Raw genomic sequence first — 20,930 nt, 5'->3', positions numbered from 1 at the left:
TATAATGTCACCTGAAGAAGGCTGTTACAGGCCGAAACTAGTAGTGTGTTTATATTAAAACCTTTTTAATTAAATCTCGGTTCTAGTCATTCAATTTTTTTCATAAAACTATGTATGTTAACGGAGTCAATGATCATTCTGTCATATATATATATATATATAAACACACAATTAACCTACCACTGAATTCTAGAGTGTGCACGCACATATTATACTTGTTTGATCTTGAAGCAAGAGGCACCAGCAAATGCTGACATGCATCACCAGTTACTCAATCAGTTTACAGCTGACTCTCGTGTCATAACGTTCGATGAACTTCTGATTCGATGCGAGTGAACAATTTTGTGTTTTCAAACTTATGTTTTTATTAACAATTCTTTAAGTTTAAGATAAGATTTCTGTTTTCATAAAGGCTTAATATAGTAAATTTAAAATTTAAAAATAAATTTTTTCATTTTGAATGCGTATATATCGAGTTCTTGCCCGCTCCCCTCATTTACTGATTACTGAAACCTGCAATTATTCGGTGTATTTGTATGTGTGTGTGTTTTTATGTTTTTTTTATACAATATCTTTCCTTTTTATTTACGTATAGTAGGTTTATTCTTAAAATGTAATTGATCATCAGCAAAGCTTTCGTAATGAGGATGTTTGGGTTGTGTGTGTGATTGCCAGCTGATCAACTGTTTTATGGCAGGAAGCGATCTTGTATTTTTGGAAATAATGTACTACAAGAGAGAGAGAGACGAAAACTCTATATGAAAAAAAAATATATATATGATTTTAAACTTATAGAACTGTATTAGGCCTTCATGAAAACAGGAATCTTATCTTAAACTTGTAGAACTGTTTTTGAATGTTCGCAATGTTTAAAATGATAAAATAATTTAAATAAATTATTTAATAATAAGCTTTACTTTTTGAAATAATTTTTTTTTAATAGTCAGTTACCCATTACTTTGCAAAAGAAAATGAGCAGAAGAAAAGCAGAAGGTGATAGCAAGCACAAGTTTAATGAACCATGGGAAAATGAGTTCTTATTTATTGCGGGTCCTTCAGGAAAACCATTGTGCATTGTTTGTGAAAGCACTCTCTCAGATGACAAGATCTTATCAGACACTATAGAAAACATGAAGCTGAATTAGAAGAAAAACCGAAGTTAGTTCCTGGGTATGAGTTGCGGAAAGAATATGTGGTTAAGAAAAAGGAAGAAATAAAAAAGAGACAAAATATATTTGTGAAACGAAGTTGTGAAAGTGTGGCAATGTTGGAGGCGTCTTATGAAATTGCTGCTGTGTTAGCTAAAAAACACAAACCTTTCTCTGATGGAGAGGAAGCTGTTAAGCCAACACAACGGCAATTTCCACATTTAAAAGAACATAGTGAATCTGTTGAAGATAATGGCAACTTTACAGAATATACCGAGAAACTCAGATTACTGCAAGAGTCCTTTAACAGTCGTTTTAGCGATTTTGCCAAAGAAGAAGACTGTATACTTGCATTTATAAATCCCTTTTCACTAACTGAAGAAAAAATCTTGACAATGCCTAGTAACATACAAATGGAACTTATTGATCTCAAAACCAATTTTTTTATTGAAAATGAAATTTAATGAACTTCCATCACTCCCAGATGCTTCTGATATAATTAATTTCTCGTGATCATTGCCCTGTGAACATTTTCCAGAACTGAGAAAATTTGCTCAGAGTTATATCTGTCATTTTGGAACTACATACAGATGCGAACAAGCATTTTCATCAATGAAAATGATTAAGAACAAACTATGGTCGCGACTAACTGATTCAAATTTGAAAAACTGTTTGATGCTTTCTGTAACTTATTTAACTCCAAACATTACAAGCTTAGCAAAAGCAAAGCAATTTCAGAAGTCTCAAAAAATAATTAATGTTCATCTTGTCTTTATATGAAATCCTTTTATTTAAAACTGCTAAAATTGTCTATATTACCATTTATATAATAAATCATTTTATGCATAACTGTTAAATATATCCATATTACCATATTTTAAAAGGGCAGAAAAGTGGTATACGTTTGTATGGTGCATCTTAACTAAAAAATGAAAAAAATTGATGCATGAACTATAAAAGGTTGGTCACCCCTGGTCTAGGGCATAACTTTGTGTCACACCCAAACAAATTCCTAAATTAGAAATTATGATGAAAGTAGAACGGGGCATCCACGATCTTCCACCGGCAATGGCCAATAACGTGTGTCTAGATATAGCAAGTATTCTAAACAAGGCTAAACCACCAATAAGCAATATTCCACGTAATCAAATAACTGCCTTAAAAAGGTTACATAAGAATAAAAATATTAATATTACAAAAGCCGATAAGGAAATGCAACGGTTATCATGAATCAAGAAGAATATAACAGAAAAATGCAAGACCTCCTATCATACGGTTCCACGTATGAAATTATACATCGAGATCCCACTATGTCTCAAAGGAAAAAAGTCCAAAAATTACTGAAAAAAAAGTGAAGTCATGGACCAAAGAAATCATCAGGAAAATAAAATCAATTCATGTTATACCACCCCGTATTTATGTATTAACAAAAATCCACAAAACTAATATCACTCTATGCCCCATAGTCGATAGCATAGATAGTCCCATATATAAACTGGCCCAGCATTCAGGCAAAGTCGCTTGCTCCACTTACTGGCAACTCCTCTACTTTTGTAAAAAATTCAGTCCATTTCAAAACACTAGTTAAAAATCTTATCCTAAAAAATTCAGACATAATGGTGAGTTTTGATGTCACCTCTTTATTTACCAATGTACCACTTATGGACACTCTTGATTTAATAAAGTCTAAATTTCCCCCTGATATTTTTGAATTATTTAAATTTACTATGAATGCAGGTTAATTTACATGGGGAGGAAAATTCTACAAACAGATTAATGGTACTGCTAAGGGTCCCCCCACCCCCGTTAGCAAACTTTTACATAGAACACTTTGCAAACAAAGTACTCACCACAGCTACATACAAGCCACTAGTGTAGTTACGCTATGTAGATGATGTGTTTTTCCATCTGGCCCCATGGACAAGACACGTTCGATGTATTTGTCACCTACGTAAACAGCCAACATCCAAAATCCACTTTACAGTAGAAAAAGAAATGAATAACTGTTTACCATTTCTTGACACTTTGGTCACCTGCCTTTCAGATGGATCACTATCTTTTTCCATTTACAGAAAGCCTACACACACAGGAAGGTACCTACATAAACAATCACATCATCATCTGCTCCAACAGCATAGCATTTTAAAAACACTGACACACAGAGCCATTTGTTCTAACAATACAACTCTGACCAGAGAACTCAAATATCTGCATCATACGTTCTTGGCCAATGGCTATAATCCCTACAAAATAGATAAAATACTAACATAGTCCCATTACTCTGCCCTCCCCTAATACACAAGAACACAATTTGATCGTTTCTATTCCCTATTTAAGAGGTACATCAGAAAAGATAGCCAGAGTATTGATGAAACATGGCCTTCGCACCACTTTCAAACCTCATGTCAAACTAGCAACTCTGATTTGCTCACCTAGGATAAACTTCACCCTTTAGCACACCAGGAGTGTATGAAGTTCCCTGTCACTGTGACTTGGTCTATTATGGGCAAACAGAAAGATCAGTTAACATCCACCTGGAAGAACATGAAAAATACATTCACTACTATTACTGTGGCAAGTCAGGACTGGCAGACCACGCTTTGGACACTCCTTCACACAGGATTATATGGAAGAAAATGAATGTGCTATTTAGAAGTCGTTACAGATCTGAAAGATTATTTTTTAAGTCAGCAATGGCTTTGAAGAATTCTCCCAACCTTAACTAATATGGTTGCATTAATTTGCCAAAAATTTGGGAGACTGTTATCCTAAGAGAAATTCCCACAGAGCTTCCCCCCCCAGTTAGAGGGCTCCAAAAATATGACTTTAGATCTTTTGTCCATTGCAATTGTATTGTTTCACTCACTCACTGTGGCGTGTACAAGTGTGTTGTGCTCTGCTGATGCTGAGTTGAAATTCAGAGAAACATAAGCAGTTAATAAAACATCTCTTTGATAAAATTGTTTGGTGTTGTTAAAACCATTAAAAAATAAGTCGTGAATAACCATGAACACCTAAGCTTATCTGTTAGATTGCCCTTCCATATGACAAACATGTCGTCTACATATCTGAACCAAAGGTTAGGTCTGGGTGAAATGTTGTCCAATGGTGAAATCATTCACCAGTGAATGATTCACTGGTGAGCCACCCCAAATCTAGCAATATTGTCTGTGATACAGATAGAATAGTTAACAATGTGTCCAGCCGCCCGCTAACAAACAGGGAACGTTTTGTCAAAAGGTCATAATTTCGCTGCTGCTCAGAACAAGGTACCCATAATAGATTTTTTCCATAACATACACAGAGGTATCCTTACCCCAAAAAACAGCTAACGGGACAAAATTTGAATGTGCAAAAATTCTTTTTAATGCCAAGCCTCCTCGGCCGAACCTATCGTACGTTGAACAAAAAACACTGAAATCATTGAAGAATAACAAGAACCTAATTATTACAAAAGCTGACAAAGGGAAGGCTGTAGTCATTCAAGACAGAAGAGAATACGAGAGAAAAATGTGACTGTTACTCCGCGATTATTGACTTATAGGCCCCTCACCTTCGGATCCTATGGGTAGTCAAATAAAAAGACTTAATGCTCTTATCGATATGGGACATAAAAAGAAATCACTAAAAACCTCTTTCGGGCACCCACCTAGATTAATATGGTCTTCCAAAAGTATATAAGCCAGGAATTCCATTAAGACCTGTTCTAGACTGTATAGGTTGTCCCACTTACAAAATTTCTGTCAAATTTACTCACTTCTTCAACTAGAAGAACTGCTACGTATATAAAAATTTCTTTGGATTTCAGAAATAAAATTTCCAATCTTCATCTAAACAATTCGGAGATTATGATTAGTCTAGATGTTGTTTCTCTATTTATGAATGTTCCATTAGCAAATAGGATTGAATTACTGCACCAAGAATTTCCTCCAGGCATAGTCAAATTCTTTGAATTTGTAATAAAATCCGGTTATTTTTCCTTCAAAAACCAGTTATACCAACAAATCGAAGGAACAGCAATGGGTAATCCAATATCTCCAGCTATTGCCAACTACTTAATATAGCACTTCTAACAACATATCTTTGACAACATTTCACCCAGACCTAACCTTTGGTTCAGATATGTGGATGACAGTTTTGCCATATGGAAGGACACTTCGGAAGAATTACAACAGCTTCTCTCAAAAATAAATGTCCTTCATCCAAGGATCCAGTTCACCCTAGAAGTAGAAGTAAATAAGCAGTTAGCCTTTCTAAACTTCTTAATTCTTTGCTAACCAGATGGTAACCTACAATTCACAGTCTATAGAAAGGAGACTCATACAGGCCAGTACATACATGTTGAATCACATCACCATCCCAGTCAAAAGGCAGGTACTATAAAAACACTGGTACATAGAACCCACTCCTTTTGTTCTTCAAAAGAACTATTACAAAAAGAATTACAATATATTAATTCCTCCTTCATATCCAATGGTTATAAGAATTCCTTCATAAAAAGAGCTTTAAGTAGTAATGCTTCAGCATCCTCTTCTAATACAGAAGAAACAACGCATATACCTATACCCTATGTGCAAGGCATTAGTGAACGCATAGCTAAAGTGTTCAAACCACTAAATATTTGTGTTGACTTTTGACCCATCCGAAAAATCTCTACATTCCTCACATCTCCAAAGGACAAGCTCCCACATCTCAGCTATCCAGGTGTCTACCAGATTCCCTGTTCTTGTGGGTTATCATATTTCAGACAAACAGGAAGATCTGCTCTGATCTGGTTAGAAGAACACAAGTCATATAGGGTGTTCGGGATAAATTTGACAGTTTCGTAAGGAAAAAGAAAATCTTCTTTGTATCTATTAAATTTAATGAATTGACAAAAAAACATTACAGGCAGAGTTAATTACAATACTATCAACAAGATTTACTCAAAATAACCACCATTAGCATCGATCACAGCTTCAATTCTGCTTCGGAACCTCGAACAAGCTGATGCTACAGTCTCCCTGGGAAGGGCCACAAAAACTGTTTTAATTTTATCCATTAACTGGGCTTTTGTATTACTGGAAGTGCGATTGGTGTCTTTTTCAACTGCGCCCCATACAAAATAATCCATGGGGTTAAGGTCTGGGGAGTTTGGAGGCCAAACATTTGGACTGGTGAAGTCGTAGAAATTTTCAGACAACCATTTTTGACTTTTCCCAGAGGTGTGGCAAGGGGCCGAATCCTGCTGCCATACATACGGCCTACCATTGGCTACCCTTGTTATCCAGGGCTTGACTACAGTTAGCAACTCCACGAACAAAGCCCGAATTCCAATGCCAGGGTTCTTCAACACCTGTTCCTGCAGATTTGCGAGGAATTCTGCTGTACGAACGCAATCAGATCGTCTGCTAGGGATCTTTCTTCTTGCTACATCCTCGTAGTCACCATTGCAAGTCTCTAGTTCATGCCTGATTGTTTTTACTGTATTCAGGGAGCATTGGGCAGCAGTCGTAATATCCTTATTTTGATGGCGGGCACGAATCATCATGATACAAGTTATTCTCTTCCATGATTCAGGTGGGTTCCAGCTATCCATCCTTTCTGACATCTTGTATATGAATGAAGAAGGGTCCAAACTTTTAAATGAAGAGAAGTGTGTGTTAATACATGTAACTTACGGAAAAATATAATTAATTATAAATATGTCAAATTTATCCCGAACACCCTGTATATTCAGTACCCTGAACCTGAACAGCCTGGACTTGCAGAGCATGCCATCAGCACCAGACACAGAGGTCAGTGGAACAAGACAAAAGTCAGTTCCTCATGGAACGGCTTTACAAAGAAACGTGAAATGTTACTTCACTCGCCTAACCTTAACAGATCCAATGGCCTACGTCTTTCCCCTTTGTGGAAGATAGTACTCTATAAATCAGCAAATCTTTCCTAACTTTTGTAATTGTATGCGCGCGCACACACACACACACACATAAATTTTATTTATTTATTTAATTATTATTATTTTTTTTTTTGTGAAATAAATTTAGGAAATTTAACCTTAGCTACTTAGTTGGCGTTTTGTGAATATATCAGTTATTGTTTAATTAGCCTTTGTACTGATGATGCTTGTGATACTCAGGCAAAAATTCTACCAATAAAGAATATTTTACACGAGTAAATTCCGTTATTATAATAGTAAGTTTATGAAAAAGACAAGGTGCACATGCATCAGTGACTAGTTGGTAGTTGTAACACAAACATGTGGTAACTTGTGTTTTCCACATGCCTATTAGCAAAGCACAGTGTATGTTGATTATGCAAATAAATTTATATCTTCTTAAAGTTATTTTTTTTAACATCATGGACACCAAAAAAGAAGAAATTGTATCACTAACATAAGAATGGGAGCAAGATTATTATTAATTTTTTTTATGGTGAAAAAAACAAATGTTTAATTTGTAGTGTTAGTATTGCATCACCAAAGAATGGAAACCTGGGATGACACTTTAAAATAGTACAACAAACATGAGATTAACTATCCATAGAAATAGATTTGCAGAAGGCTAAATTTAAAGAATTGAAAAATCTTTCAGCTAAGCAATCAATTTTTTAAAATTTTTTAAACTGTAGCTATCTTTGATGTTTTTAAAAAAACATCAAAGATAGCTACAGTTGCATCTTTCTGAATTATGCCATGTTCTACCTAAAAATAAGAAACCATTGAGTGATAGTACAATTTTCAAAATGGAATTTTTAGAAGCAGCTGACTGTTTTGTAAATTCAAAAATAAGTCAGAAGTAGTTTCTAACATCAACAGTATGCCGTTATCTTGTAATACAATGTATGAGGAGTAGATGAAATAGCTTCTAATTGAAAATAGCAATTATTGCAAGACATCAAAGGATTGCCAGGCATTTTCAATTCAACTCGAATCTACAGACATAGTTGATCTATCCCAAATGATTACTTTCATTAGGATGGTTTTTGAAAACTTTTCTGTTAAGGAAAAATTACAATATTTCTGTTGTAAGGTAGAACAAGAAGTTAAGATTTATTTAGTAGTCTTAAAAACTTTATTAAAATAATTTAGTTATCTATTCACCTGGAACAAAAATTATATTAAAGCAACTGATATAACCACAAGAAAGATCATATCTTAAAACCCTTTAAGCCCCATATTACATCAAATTGTAATAATTTGTTCTTTTTCTTTTAGGATATACAAGAAGACATGTCAGAGGTTTTGAAAAAATTCAAAGACAAAGAGGTGCATGCCGTCATCAAGTTTTTCATGCTGCGAGAAAAGTCCACAATTGAGATTCACCAAACTTCATATGAAACTTTAGGTGAGTGCATATCCAACAGTTGCCAGATGGAAGGCCAAGTTTAAAACTGGGCAGCCTAAGATAACAGAAGCAACAAGGTCAGGAAGACCTTCCAGAGCAATGACATTTGAAAACATCAAGGCAATGCACCATGATCCCTGATGACACACGAATACCAGTCAAAGCCTCTGGAGATATCCAGGGAATGAGTTGAGGTTATTATCCACCAACATCTGGACATGCAGAAGCTCTCAGCAAAGTAAGTCCCCAAATGTTTGAATACCGTACAAAAGAGAGAACGTGTATTGTCATCTCAAGAGATTTTGGGTCATTTTGAGAAATCAGACGCAAATTTTTTGGTTCGTATTGTGACTGTTAGTAAATCATGGCTTCATCGCTATGATCCATATACCAAACAACAGTCAATGGAGTGAAGACACAAAAGTTCTCCATGGCTAAAGAAGTTCCAAATCCAAAAGTCAGCAGGGAAGGTTCTTGCCATTGTCTTTTGAGAAATGGATGGTGTAATCCTTACCAATACCTAAAAAAATGTGAAACTGTTACAGATGCAGTATTCATCAGCTCTGAAGGAATTAGGAGGTACTGAAGGAAAAAAAAACTGAGCACAGGCATGTTGCTTTTGCAGGAGAATGCAGCTACTCACACTGCTGATGAAACCCAACAGATAATACACAACTTGGGATTTCAATGTTTGCCTCACCCACCCTATTTATCAGACCTGGCCCCATCTGATTATTTCCTATTCCCAAATTTAAAAAAAAAACAGATGATGAAGACATATTTGTAGCTGAGGACTGGTTTGTGCAACAAGGGAAAGACTTTTTTTCTCAGAGGATTCAAATGATGCAGCAGCATTATAATAAGTATATAACATTTCTTGGGGAATATGTAGAATAATGTGTAAGTTACACAGTTCTACCTCAATTCCTTCACGGTGATTATCACAACTTTTCAGCACATCCTCGTACAAGATAATGCAAATAACTACTGACGTATTATCTAGATATAACTGATCTAGATATGATCAGTTGTTGTAATGTTTTTGCTGCACTATGTAAGAGCAACAAAGTCTTTTCTAAAATTTTGCATTATCGCTGCATAATATACCATCACGTTCTGTGTGCTAAAATGTTAAAAATGAAAGAAATTATAGATATGGCTTTCAAGATTGTAAATTCAATTTGAACAAAAAGGCAGCACAGGCACTTTTTTTTTCCTGTTGTAGAAGAAAATTATAATTAAGGGCAACTTGAATTGTGAATGCATACTGATATCAGGAGGTTGAGTCAAAGTTGATTTCTGCCGTGATCTAGTAGAAATTAAACCTGTTTATGTCCAAACTTGAAGACAATTTCTTTTCCAAACAAGTTCTAATAATGCCAATTTTGAAGAAATAAACACATCAAGGAAATTACGAACCTTACTGATGATGCATATAAAACAGTGTTTAATTTTAACTTGAGGAACTGAGTTAGAAATAAAATAGTCAATTGAAGACTGCTCGGGACATGGACTAGTCATTACTAACACCACGTTTCAACATAAAGATGTGCACAAGTTCAAGTGGAGAGAAGACACAAGAAATAAGAAAAGCCTCATTGACTATGTCATTGTTGATAGTGATATTAACAATGACATTCATGTTGATTTAGGATGTAAGAGTGTGCAGAGGATTTGAAATAGAAAGTGACCATTAGTAATAAGCAGGATAAAAATGGATATCACATGAAAAAGAACAGTATGTATGTAAGAAAGTTTTAAAAAGAATTAAAGTTCAGCAGATTTTACAAGTAAATTGTTGAAGACCATGCAAACATTATTGAATTAAAAAATGAAACAAATTGAAAAAAAAAAAAAAAAAAAAAAAAAAAAAGCTTGGAGTCTCGGTGGCAAACTCTGTAGAAGAAGACATTGAGATCTGGTTTAGTTTTTAGATCTGGAAAAGGCATACGACAAGGTACACAGAAAAAAGCTTTTCAAAAACACTTCAATTTTATAAAATGAATGGAACATTATACAGAGCTATGCATAGTTCATATGTAAGTTGTCAGTCAGCAGTTAGAATTGAAGGGAATACAGGAAGACGGTTTGATATAAAATCTGGAGTAAGACAAGGATGCACATTATCTCCAATCTTATTCATCATCTATGTGGATCACATTATGAAAGAAAGCAGTATTAAACCTGATATTAGAATTGAAGATATCCAAGATCTCTCTCTCTCTCTCTCTCTCTGCTTTATGCAGATGATGATGTACTCCTAAACACATCCAGTGCAAGCCTTCAGGATTCTCTAACTAAATTGAATAACAGCTGTAACCAATTTGACATGAAAATCAGCAATAAAAGGACCAAAACTATGAATGTAGGCAGGAGAATAGTAAATTTAAGATGCATTCTAAATGGTGATCGTATAGAACAAGTAAAATATTTTAGCTATTTAGGCACAGTTTTTAGTGAAGATGGGAGGTTAAATCTGAAAACAGACAACCGGATAAGCAAAGTTGGTATGGCTTAATAAATTTATATGGAATAAGAAAGAATCTTAGCCAAAACACCAAACTAGCAGTATACAAAATAGTGTTTAAAGCAGTTTAAAGTTATGGATCTGAGAGTTGGATTAGAAATAAAGCACTTGATCAAAAATTAGAGACCAAAGATATGAGTATTCTGTGAAAAATTGGGTGAGTAAACCAATTATGAGAGTTTTCAATGATATTAAAAATGAAGATTATTAGAAAGGAACTTGACATTATTAGCATTCAAGAATGTGTCAGCAAAGCTAATCTAAGGTGGTATGGCTACTTAAATAGAATGGGTGAAGAAAGGTTAGCAAAACAGGTGTTTGATGCCAAGATGGCAGGAAAGAGACCCAGAGGAAAACAAAGGTCTAGTGGATTGATTCAGACAAAAATGCCTTAGAAGCACAAAATGTTAGATATGACAATATTGAAGTGTTGATGTGGAGAAAAATTGTTGATAGGAGATTAATAATAATGTAAACTTAATCATGTAGTGCTCTCAATAGTAACCTGAACCCCTTGGGGAAGAGGGTAGATATCAGGAAATTGATGCTGCTAATGATCAATGACTGGAGACTGCAGATATCAGAATTTTTAGAAAAATTGTGGGAGTGAACAAATGACATTAATCATGCAATAATAACAAAAATATTTAATAAGTCATTAAATTCAAAACTTACAAACTACTAGTTTCAATTGCTCATGAAAAACTGGTGGCCTTATCAGGACTTTAACATAAAAAAATATATAAATAGATAACAGTCATCCATGTGCTGAAAAATCATTATGAAGAAAAATAAATAAATTCATGCTTAAATAAATGTAAAGTCACGTGCCATGATAGCTCTCTGCATTTAACAACTGAAGGTAATTGTTAAAGAAGTTGATATCATGTTAAAAGATGATCCAAATTATCTATATTTTTTATAAATGCATACAATATTTATACATAATACAATATTAATTTGTATGTTAATTAACCTTGATGCTATCAGTTCTTCATGGTTGAACAAACCTGGTATACTGTAAGTTTCAAATTTAATAAATAATTAAATATCTTTGGTATTACTGCATGTTCTTTAGTCATAAAACATTTTAGAGATGACAAAAGGCAGAATTATATTAAAAATTAAGATATTAGAAAGGGTCTGGAAGAGCAAAGCCAATCTAAGGTGATATTGTCAGGTGATATTAACCGAATGAGAGGAAAAGTTAGCAAAACAGGTGTTTGCTGCTTAGATAGTAGAGGAAAAGACACAGAGGAGAACTAAGGTCTGGATGAATTGATACAATCAAAAGTGCCTAGAAGACAAATATAAAATCTGAAAATACTGGAATAATGATGACAGAATAATCTGGAGGAAAAATGTTTAAAGGAGATTAGTAGTGATGCAAACTAGGCAATACTGTCACAGTATCCTGCACATCACTTGAGGATGCAGATCAGAAAATTGGTGATGATAAAAACAAATATCATCTTGAAGAGTAAAATATGTCAGGGTTTTAAAAAAGACTCAAAGTCAAGCATATCAAGCAGCTTTCATATGTGAACTGTCAATTCACACCTACAGATTAAGAATAGAGATCTCAGAGAATCTTAGAGATTTGCATGATGTTAGATAATACAGAGAAAACTGTAAGAAAGTGAAGTACTGTGTACAACTAACTAAACAAAAGTCATGGGAAGAACACAGAAAATAAATATCAGGAAGGTTTATCCTGGAGGCTATTGAAAAAGCTTAGAAAGGAATCAGAGGTGATAAACATTATATGAAAACTGAAGATAAAAGCATTCTAGATGTCTGAAGTAATAATTTTGAAAAGCTGCCAAATGAAACAAGTAATCACATGTGGAATCACAGATATATGACCAGAAATGCTCAGATATGGTGATAAAAAAGTTTTACGAGGAGGGGGATACACAAAAATAAATAGAATTATTTAAAAAAAAAAACAAAAAAACTATTCATCATCATCAACAACCAAGGGTCCAATGCCCATAGGTGTCTGATGCCATCTTGATATGATTCTTCCATTGCATTCAATTTTGTGCAAGATGACTCAGTTTGTGTATAGAGTTTCCGCACCATTTGACGATGTCATCGCCCCATTCTCTGTTTGGTCCTCCTCTTTTGTTCTTTCCTTCAATCATTCCAAACAGCAACGTTTTTAATTTTCTCTCATCATTCAATCTACATATATGGCAAAATAGACATAGTTTCCTTTTGATTATTTTCTGGATCAGGTTTTCTTTTGGTTGTATTCGTCTGTAGATTTCCTCAGTGTTCACTTTCTGTATCCAGCTTATTCTCAAGATCTTTCTATAGTGTTTCCTCTCGAATGCCAATATCCTCCTTTCAGATTCATTCAGGAGTACTCAGGCCTTGCATCCATAAAGCATGCTGCTGAAGATACAGGTGTCTACAATGTGCAGTTTAGTTTGCATCTTTATAGCTTGGCTCTTCCATATTTTGTCCATGGCTTTTAAAACAGTTGTTGCTCTGGCTATTCTAATTTTTATGTTTTTTTTGGGATCCAAGTCATGCATCATGTGGCATCCAAGATATATGAAGTGTTCCACATTTTCCAGCTGAAATCTGTCTATTGTAACTCTGTTCAGTAACTCCTGTTGTCCGAATATCATTATTTTAGTTTTTTCAAAGTTGACATTTAGTCCATATATTTTTCCTTCTGTGTATAGTGTCTGTTCCAGCTTTGCTGTGTCTTCTTCAATCAGGACGATGTCATCTGCAAAGCAAAGGTAGTTTATTCTCATGCCATTTATTGAAATGCCTCCAGCTTCTTTAATCTTATCTAGTGTTCTTCCCAGATGTGTGATGAAGATGATTGGTGATTTTGGGTCCCCTTGTCTTGTGCCTTGACAAGTGGCAAACCAGTCTCCAGTCTCACCTGCTATTCTGATTTTTGCTTGTGCTTGGCTCTTTATATCTTTCAGCAGGCAGATCAATTTATTGTCCACACCATAGGATTCTAAGACAGCCCATGTTATATTTCGGTCAATATTATCAAATGCTTTTTTGGAAGTCCACAAAACAGCAGTATATCTTTTTGTTCTTTCTTAGAGCTTTCTCTGCTATTAGTCTTAGTGCGAGTATTTGTTGCACTGTACTTCGATCTTGTCGAAATCCGGCTTGCTCACCAGGAAGATGTGCCTCCATATGACCCTTCAGGCGTTCTGTTAGTATTTTCATAAGCACTTTGCCAAGATGACTCATTAATGCAATAGTTCTGTAATTGGTGCAATCTAAAGCACTGCCTTTTTTATGAAGAACAACCAAGACCGATTTTTTCCACCTCTTCCGAGGCATACTCTGATCTCCATATTTCATTACATAGCTTGTATATTCTCCCCAATATTTTAGCATCTTGCCTATTATGTTGTCATTTCCAGGACTCTTGTTGTTCTTGAGATGTTTTATAGCCTTATTCACCTCCTCTTCCAAGATGTCATTTTCAAAGATCTCTGCTGGTGGAGAGAGTGCTTTTAGTTCTTTGATTACTTCTGTTGCAGTATCATTTAGTTGATTTTTATATAGTTCGCTGCAATATCTTGTCCATCTGTGTATGATTTCTGTCTTGTCCATCAATACTTTACCATTTTCATCTTTGACTGCTACTGATCTTGTTTGCCACTTCCCATCGACATTTCTTATAAGTTTGTAGACCTCTCTAGTTTTGTGTTCTCCATAGTACTGTTCAATGTCTTTGCACTGGTCCTCCAATCATTTGGCTTTATCAGATCTTCCAGCTTTCAATACTTCATTGCATTTTTGAAGGTATAACTCAACTGCTGCCTCAGAATTATCTCTTTCAAGTTTCAGTTCTCTTTTCTCTTGTACCAATTTTAGGGTTTCCTGAGTTATCCATTTCTTGTTGATCTTTTCTCTTTCAGGAATTATCCTCTACTGCTTTTTTTAGAACTGTAGTCAGTCGTTCTGCTCTTGTATTTATATTTTGTTTTTCACTTGGGGTCTTAAGCTTAGTTTCCAATATGTTCTGATATGCTGTTCTTAGCCTGTCTTCATTTAGTCTCCTTCAAAGTACAGGCAGCCATCGGTTTATGACGGTTCACAATAACACTGGATGCATATGTGTGCTTTCTTACTGTAGTGTGATCTGACTGAGAAACAATGCTAGCAGGCACGCTAGTGTTTACATAGCTACTACGATGTATATGTATCAAACCTAGTTTTACTGTTGAATCTACCTAATTGTTTTATTTTTATTTTTTTTTTTTTACATACGTATTTAAATTGATAAAGTAGGTAATTACATACCATGTCTGATAAAAGAAGTGCAGAAAAGTTAGCAGAACTTGGTGTTAAGAAGGTGTGGAAATCAATCACACTTGAAAAGAAGATGGAGGTGATTCAAAGAATGGAAGATGGACAGACACATGCTAATGTCTATAGAAGTATGAACTTACCTCCATCGACTGTTACTACAATTATGAAAAATACAGATAGAATAATACGCAACAATCTATGGCAGTACTAAGTGCAAAACATGTAAATTATAGTAGGGGTAAACTTCATGAAAAATTATTATCATTATGGTTGGATGACTTGAATCAGAAAAACATTTCTCTGATGCAGGCTGTTATAACTAAGAAAGCAAAAACAATTTTTGAGGATCTTAAAAAGACAGATGGAAGCGAAGAAACATTTTTAGGAAGCAAAGGTTGGTTCATCAGATTTAAGTCTTGTAGTAAATGCCATAGTGTCAAATAATGTGGTGAGGTAGCAAGTGCGGATGTTGTGGTAGCGGCTGCTTTTTCTAAAGAATTTCAAGACTGTGTAGAACAAACATTAAAAATGAAATCAGGAGGATAACTTCCTTGTTGATGAGACTGGGCTCTACTGGAAAAACTTGTCATCATGCACCTTCATTTCTTGTGAAGAACCTTCCACTCCAGGTTTTAAAGCTGCAAAAGATAGACTTATGCTTTTGTTGGGTGCAAATGTCTCCGGAACTTTGAAGCTTAAACGAATGTTGGTGTACTATTCACAGACACCATGCGTCTTCAAGGGTCTAAAAGCCATGCTGCCAGTCTATTGGAAATGGAACAAGAAAGCTTGAGTTATACAAGATGTTTTTATAGATTGGTACACATATTATTTTTGTCCTGCTGTGCTTTGCTTCTGTAAAGAAAATGATTTGCCAGCCAAGGCATTGCTTCTCTTGGATAATGCCTCTGGATATCCTCAAAACCTTGCTGAAGTAAGAACATCATTGGATGTCAAGGTTATTTACATGCCCCAAACACAACATCGCTTTTGCAACCGATGGACCAGGGGATTATATCAATCTTCAAAGACTATTACCTCCGTATAACATTTAAGAAATGGTAAGAGTCTTGGACACTTCAGGAAAAACTATTAAAGACTATTGCCGGTCATTCAATATTTTGAAGGGTAACAACAACATCAAGGCAGCTTGGAATGAAGTGTCAGCAAAGTGTTCAAAAGGAGCATGGCGAAAATGTCTTCCAGCATTTATGCACGACTTCGAGGAATTAGAGCAAGAGGAGAATGTTATTGAAGATGTTACAAAGCTTGCGCGAGAGGTGGGATTGGACGATATTACAGCTGAAGATGTGACAGAAATCTTAGAGAGCCATGATAAACCGCTTTCTAATGAAGACTTAAAAGAATTAGCCAAACAATTAAGTCAGCATCCAAATTAGAAGAAAGAAAACGAAGAAGGTCCTCTGAAAAATATAAAAACGGCCAATTTACAGAGTGTCACTGCAAGCATAGAGACACTGACTCATGAACTCTGCGAAATGGACCACGCTTGGGAACAGAGTGCGAAGGTAAAAAGGAGTGTGATCGCATCTATTCGACCTTACACTGAACTCCTTAAACAAAGAAAATCTAGGTAGTTAACACCGATACTTTTTTTCAAAAAAATGTCTTGGACACTTCAGAAAAAACTATTAAAGACTATTGCCGGTCATTCAATATTTTGAAGGGCATTAACAACATCAAGGCAGCTTGAAACGAAGTGCAGGTGATCCGAAACCAGGAACTTCAACATAGAAATATGTAATATCTTTTTGAAGTTTCATATTTTTTGTATATAATTTTGTTTTGTTTTCGTTATTAATAATTTTATTTTAACAAATATATATGCATGTATTATCAAAGCTTTAAATATAGTAATGTTACACATACTTCATGTGCATATTTTTTGACTACGCAGAACATAACTTTGTACCTCCCATTAAAATTAGGTTCATTATACGGCCGTTTTTTCAGGAGCAGAAGTGAGGCATAAACCGAGGGCTGCCTGTACTCTCCCTGTGAGTCAATGCACTTGTACCAAAGTTTTTTGTACTACTGGAAAGTTCTGGAACTGTTGAAGAATACTGTTTATGGCCTCCAGCAACTTTTCTTTCACTTCACACACATTCATGGTTTCCTTATTCATGGGAATAAAAAAAGTTACATAGAGAGAGATCGGGGAGTAGCTTGGGGAACAACTGCCATGTGGGATGGAACATGGCATTGTCATGGTGCAGCAACCAACAAATTCATCTCTTCAGAAACTTGCTCACTTGCTCGATGATCTTCACTGATTGCCTGACAAACCTTTATGATGTTTTCATCATTGCTGATGTCAAAGGTTGACCAAATCGTGATTGGTCTTCAACTGACACGTCCCTGCTTTGGAAACAGGAAAAGAATTTCATAGACCTGCGTTTTATGTAATGTATCGTCCTTAAAGGCCTGCCAAAGCATAACAATAGTTTCAGCTGCAGTTTTACCCAAAAGTAAACAAAATTTCATACACACTGTGTTTCTTGTGGCCAGCCAGGACAATGAACCAATTCACACAGGATGATGCCACTTGCCAGACTGGTGCACACCCACAATGCCTAACTGTATCATCTGGAAATAGAAAATGCGAGCACAGCAAGTGATTCCAGTTGTTTTTTGGGTAACCTCTCATACAGCGATTAACTACATTGCATAATTCAGAAAGCCTGGTCAGGAGGTCAAATTTTGAATGACTGAAGTAGATCTCTCATGGCACCTATCTATAAAAAAGAAAATAAAAGCTAAATATGAGAACTTGATGTAGGCCAAATAGAGGTTGTCAGGATTGGATTTTCACTTTAAGACAAAGAGTGAAGTAATGGGAATATATCAAGGATCTGTATTGAAGTCTTATTAATCTGAAAAAGGCATATAACAAAGTGCCAAGAGGAAATTATGATATAATAATACAATGTTCCATTTACACCAGTTACATGGTGTAAATGGGACATTATATCAAGTAATACATAGTCTTTATTTGAGTTGTGAGCAGTTAGAATTGAAGGAGGTACAGGAAGATGGTATGATGCTAAATCAGGTGTGAGATAAGGATGTACATTATCTCCATTCCATATATATATTCATCATCTATATGGTTCACATTATGAAAGAGAGTGGCAATAAACCTAATATCAAAATTGGATATGTTAATCTTAACTCTCCATTTTATGCTATACTAACTAAATCCAGTACAACTCTACAAGATTATCTGACTAAAACAAATGACTGTTGTAATAAATTCAGAATGATAATAAGAGAGAAATTAGTCAAAATACTAAAATAGCTGTGTACAAGACCGTGTTCAAACCAATTTTAACTTATGGATCGGAGAGCTTGGTTAGAAATGAAATACTTGACCAAAGACTGGACCCTACAGATATGAGTTCCGATAAATTAGGGGAGTAAACAGATGGCATCAATGGCAGTATCATATTAAAAATGAGGATATTAGGAAAGAGCTTCCCATTGTCAGCATTCAAGAATTAATAGTACATGTCACGAACACAAATGCAGAATATGCTTGCCATTATTATTAGCACTGCTTTACTCTTTAAATCTTCCGAAAACATTTCTGCATAATGCTGGGTATGCTCTGCTATTTAGATCTCAGAAGAGAACTTGCCTTTCCTTTATTTTGTCAGCTTTCTTTCTGATGACTTTATCATATCACAATACCTCTCAGCAGGTCACATGACCTGACTGGTGAATGCTTTCAAAGAAGAATGATCCAATGATAAACAAAGCTGTAAACCCACACCGGACATTAACTTTGGGCGAATGCAAAGAAATCTGTTGGATTGCATGCAGATTTTGCATAGCTCATACCCAGCAACTGTGGGTATTTGCAGCTCCATTCAGGTGAAAATGAGCCTCATCTCCCCAGAAAATCATCCAACTATACTTGAGCAAGGAATGTTAAAGCAAATGTCAGTCAACTTTCAAAGCCCTTCAGGCACAACTCCTCTGTCAGGATAATGTGCGATGGGTAGAAATGCACAATCTTACATAGAATTTTCTAAATAGTTGTGTAAGGAACATCCATATGTCTTGATACAGCACATGAACTGCAGGAACCAATGCTGTTATTCATGGACTGCTCCACAATTGCAGTAGCAACTTCATTCACCTGGCTGGTTTGTGACCTCTGCCCAGTCTATCTCCCAAAGATCCCATTTCTTTAAAACGACTGATCATTCATCACAGAGCATATAGAAATAGTATACCTTGTCGACATTTGTTCAGGCGATGAACTTCACGAAATGCAGTAACAGCATTGCAGTTGTTTTGGTAGTACAGCTTCATGAGGAAAGCAAGGTTAGTGTCATCACTGTGAACAGTATTAACAATCAGAATGGGGGACCCCGTGTCCATTTTTTTAAACTCCTCCTGCTACCTGCCGAGTTGCACAATATGCAAATCCCATGCATTTGGTGTTTGTAATGGGCTGGTCCTGAATTTTGGAACTCTTCCCCCCCCCCCTTTTTTTTTTTCAGATATTGCTTCTGCATGACACACACTGTATTGCTGCAAAGTTTCACAGCATTTGGATCACTGGACAGTGCTCCACAAAGCCAAAAACAGAACAGGGATCCCTTCATTTCGATCACTCTGCATTTCAATGCAAATATCTGCCTATGTAAAGTTAGATAAAAGAAGGAAACCAAAATATAATTTCCTGTCAAGTATAATACTTTTCTACCAATGGAGAAAACAAAAAACCTTCAAGATAACTCCAATCAAAAGTAGTGCAATGATAAATCATGATACATCATTTTGATATTTGTATAGGGAAAAATGACAAACCATTGAGGTAGGTGTTTCAAATGCTCTAGCATGTACTGATGAAATCAGCATGTCCAACAATGGTAGATGAACTATCAATCTTGGTAAAGGAAAAAAAGGTCCAAAATACCTGGTTCTCCTTTATTCCTGGTGGACTTTACAGTTCACAATGTATGATTAGGAATAAAGGAGAACCAAGTGTGAAGGGCATGTGCATGCAATTTAGATTTTTCTGAAATATAGTGCTGCCCCATTACTTATTTCAACAATGGGTGTGTGTGTGTGTGCACGCACACACGCACCATATTTCAAAAGATCAATACACCAAAATAACAATTTTCACTTTTGTTACATCTTGAAAGGATAATTAGAAAGAATAGCAGCAATTTTTTATTGTTTTAAAAATACTGTACTACACATTTCAAATAATATTTACCCATTTTTTTTTAACTGATACCAATTTGCTGGATTAGGTGATTCTTTGCCAGTATCTCCAGGAAACAAACAATTCAACAAGGAATCGGATTTTAAAACATCGCTAGAGGGTGAGAAATGTGTATATTGAAATAAGAGAAGTTAACAGTTACAACTATTTAGAAAGGCATTTAGACAACAAAAATTTAATAATTAGAATAATAATGATACAGAAACAGATATAAAAATCACACTTATCTAACAAAGAGAATGATGATTATTAAGGCAATTATAGTATATGCTAATAAAACTGGTGCACACTATATATCATTCCTTTCATTTATTAATGATTCATAGCCAAACCGTGCACATAAACCTAAATACTTTTCTATG

At 35.2% G+C, this 20,930-nt stretch overlaps 1 protein-coding gene across 2 annotated transcripts in view; it reads right to left on the bottom strand.

Moving 5' to 3' along the window:
• thoc5 (THO complex subunit 5) overlaps positions 1–20,930 on the bottom strand; it is a 514,059-nt gene that overhangs the window by 157,716 nt on the left and 335,413 nt on the right. For both annotated transcript variants that reach the window (XM_090391636.1, XM_090391637.1), the window contains one exon: positions 20,560–20,661. In XM_090391636.1, the coding sequence (XP_090247762.1) occupies positions 20,560–20,661 (102 nt within the window). The remainder of the gene's footprint in view (positions 1–20,559; positions 20,662–20,930) is intronic.

Source organism: Typopeltis vanoorti, chromosome 4 (assembly GCF_054136105.1).
Source record: "Typopeltis vanoorti isolate ZY-2024b chromosome 4, IOZ_Tvanoo_1.0, whole genome shotgun sequence".
Classification (NCBI taxonomy): Eukaryota; Metazoa; Arthropoda; class Arachnida; order Uropygi; family Thelyphonidae; genus Typopeltis; species Typopeltis vanoorti.
Note: the sequence above shows the minus strand (reverse complement) of the source record. Positions and strands in the feature narration are given on the sequence as shown.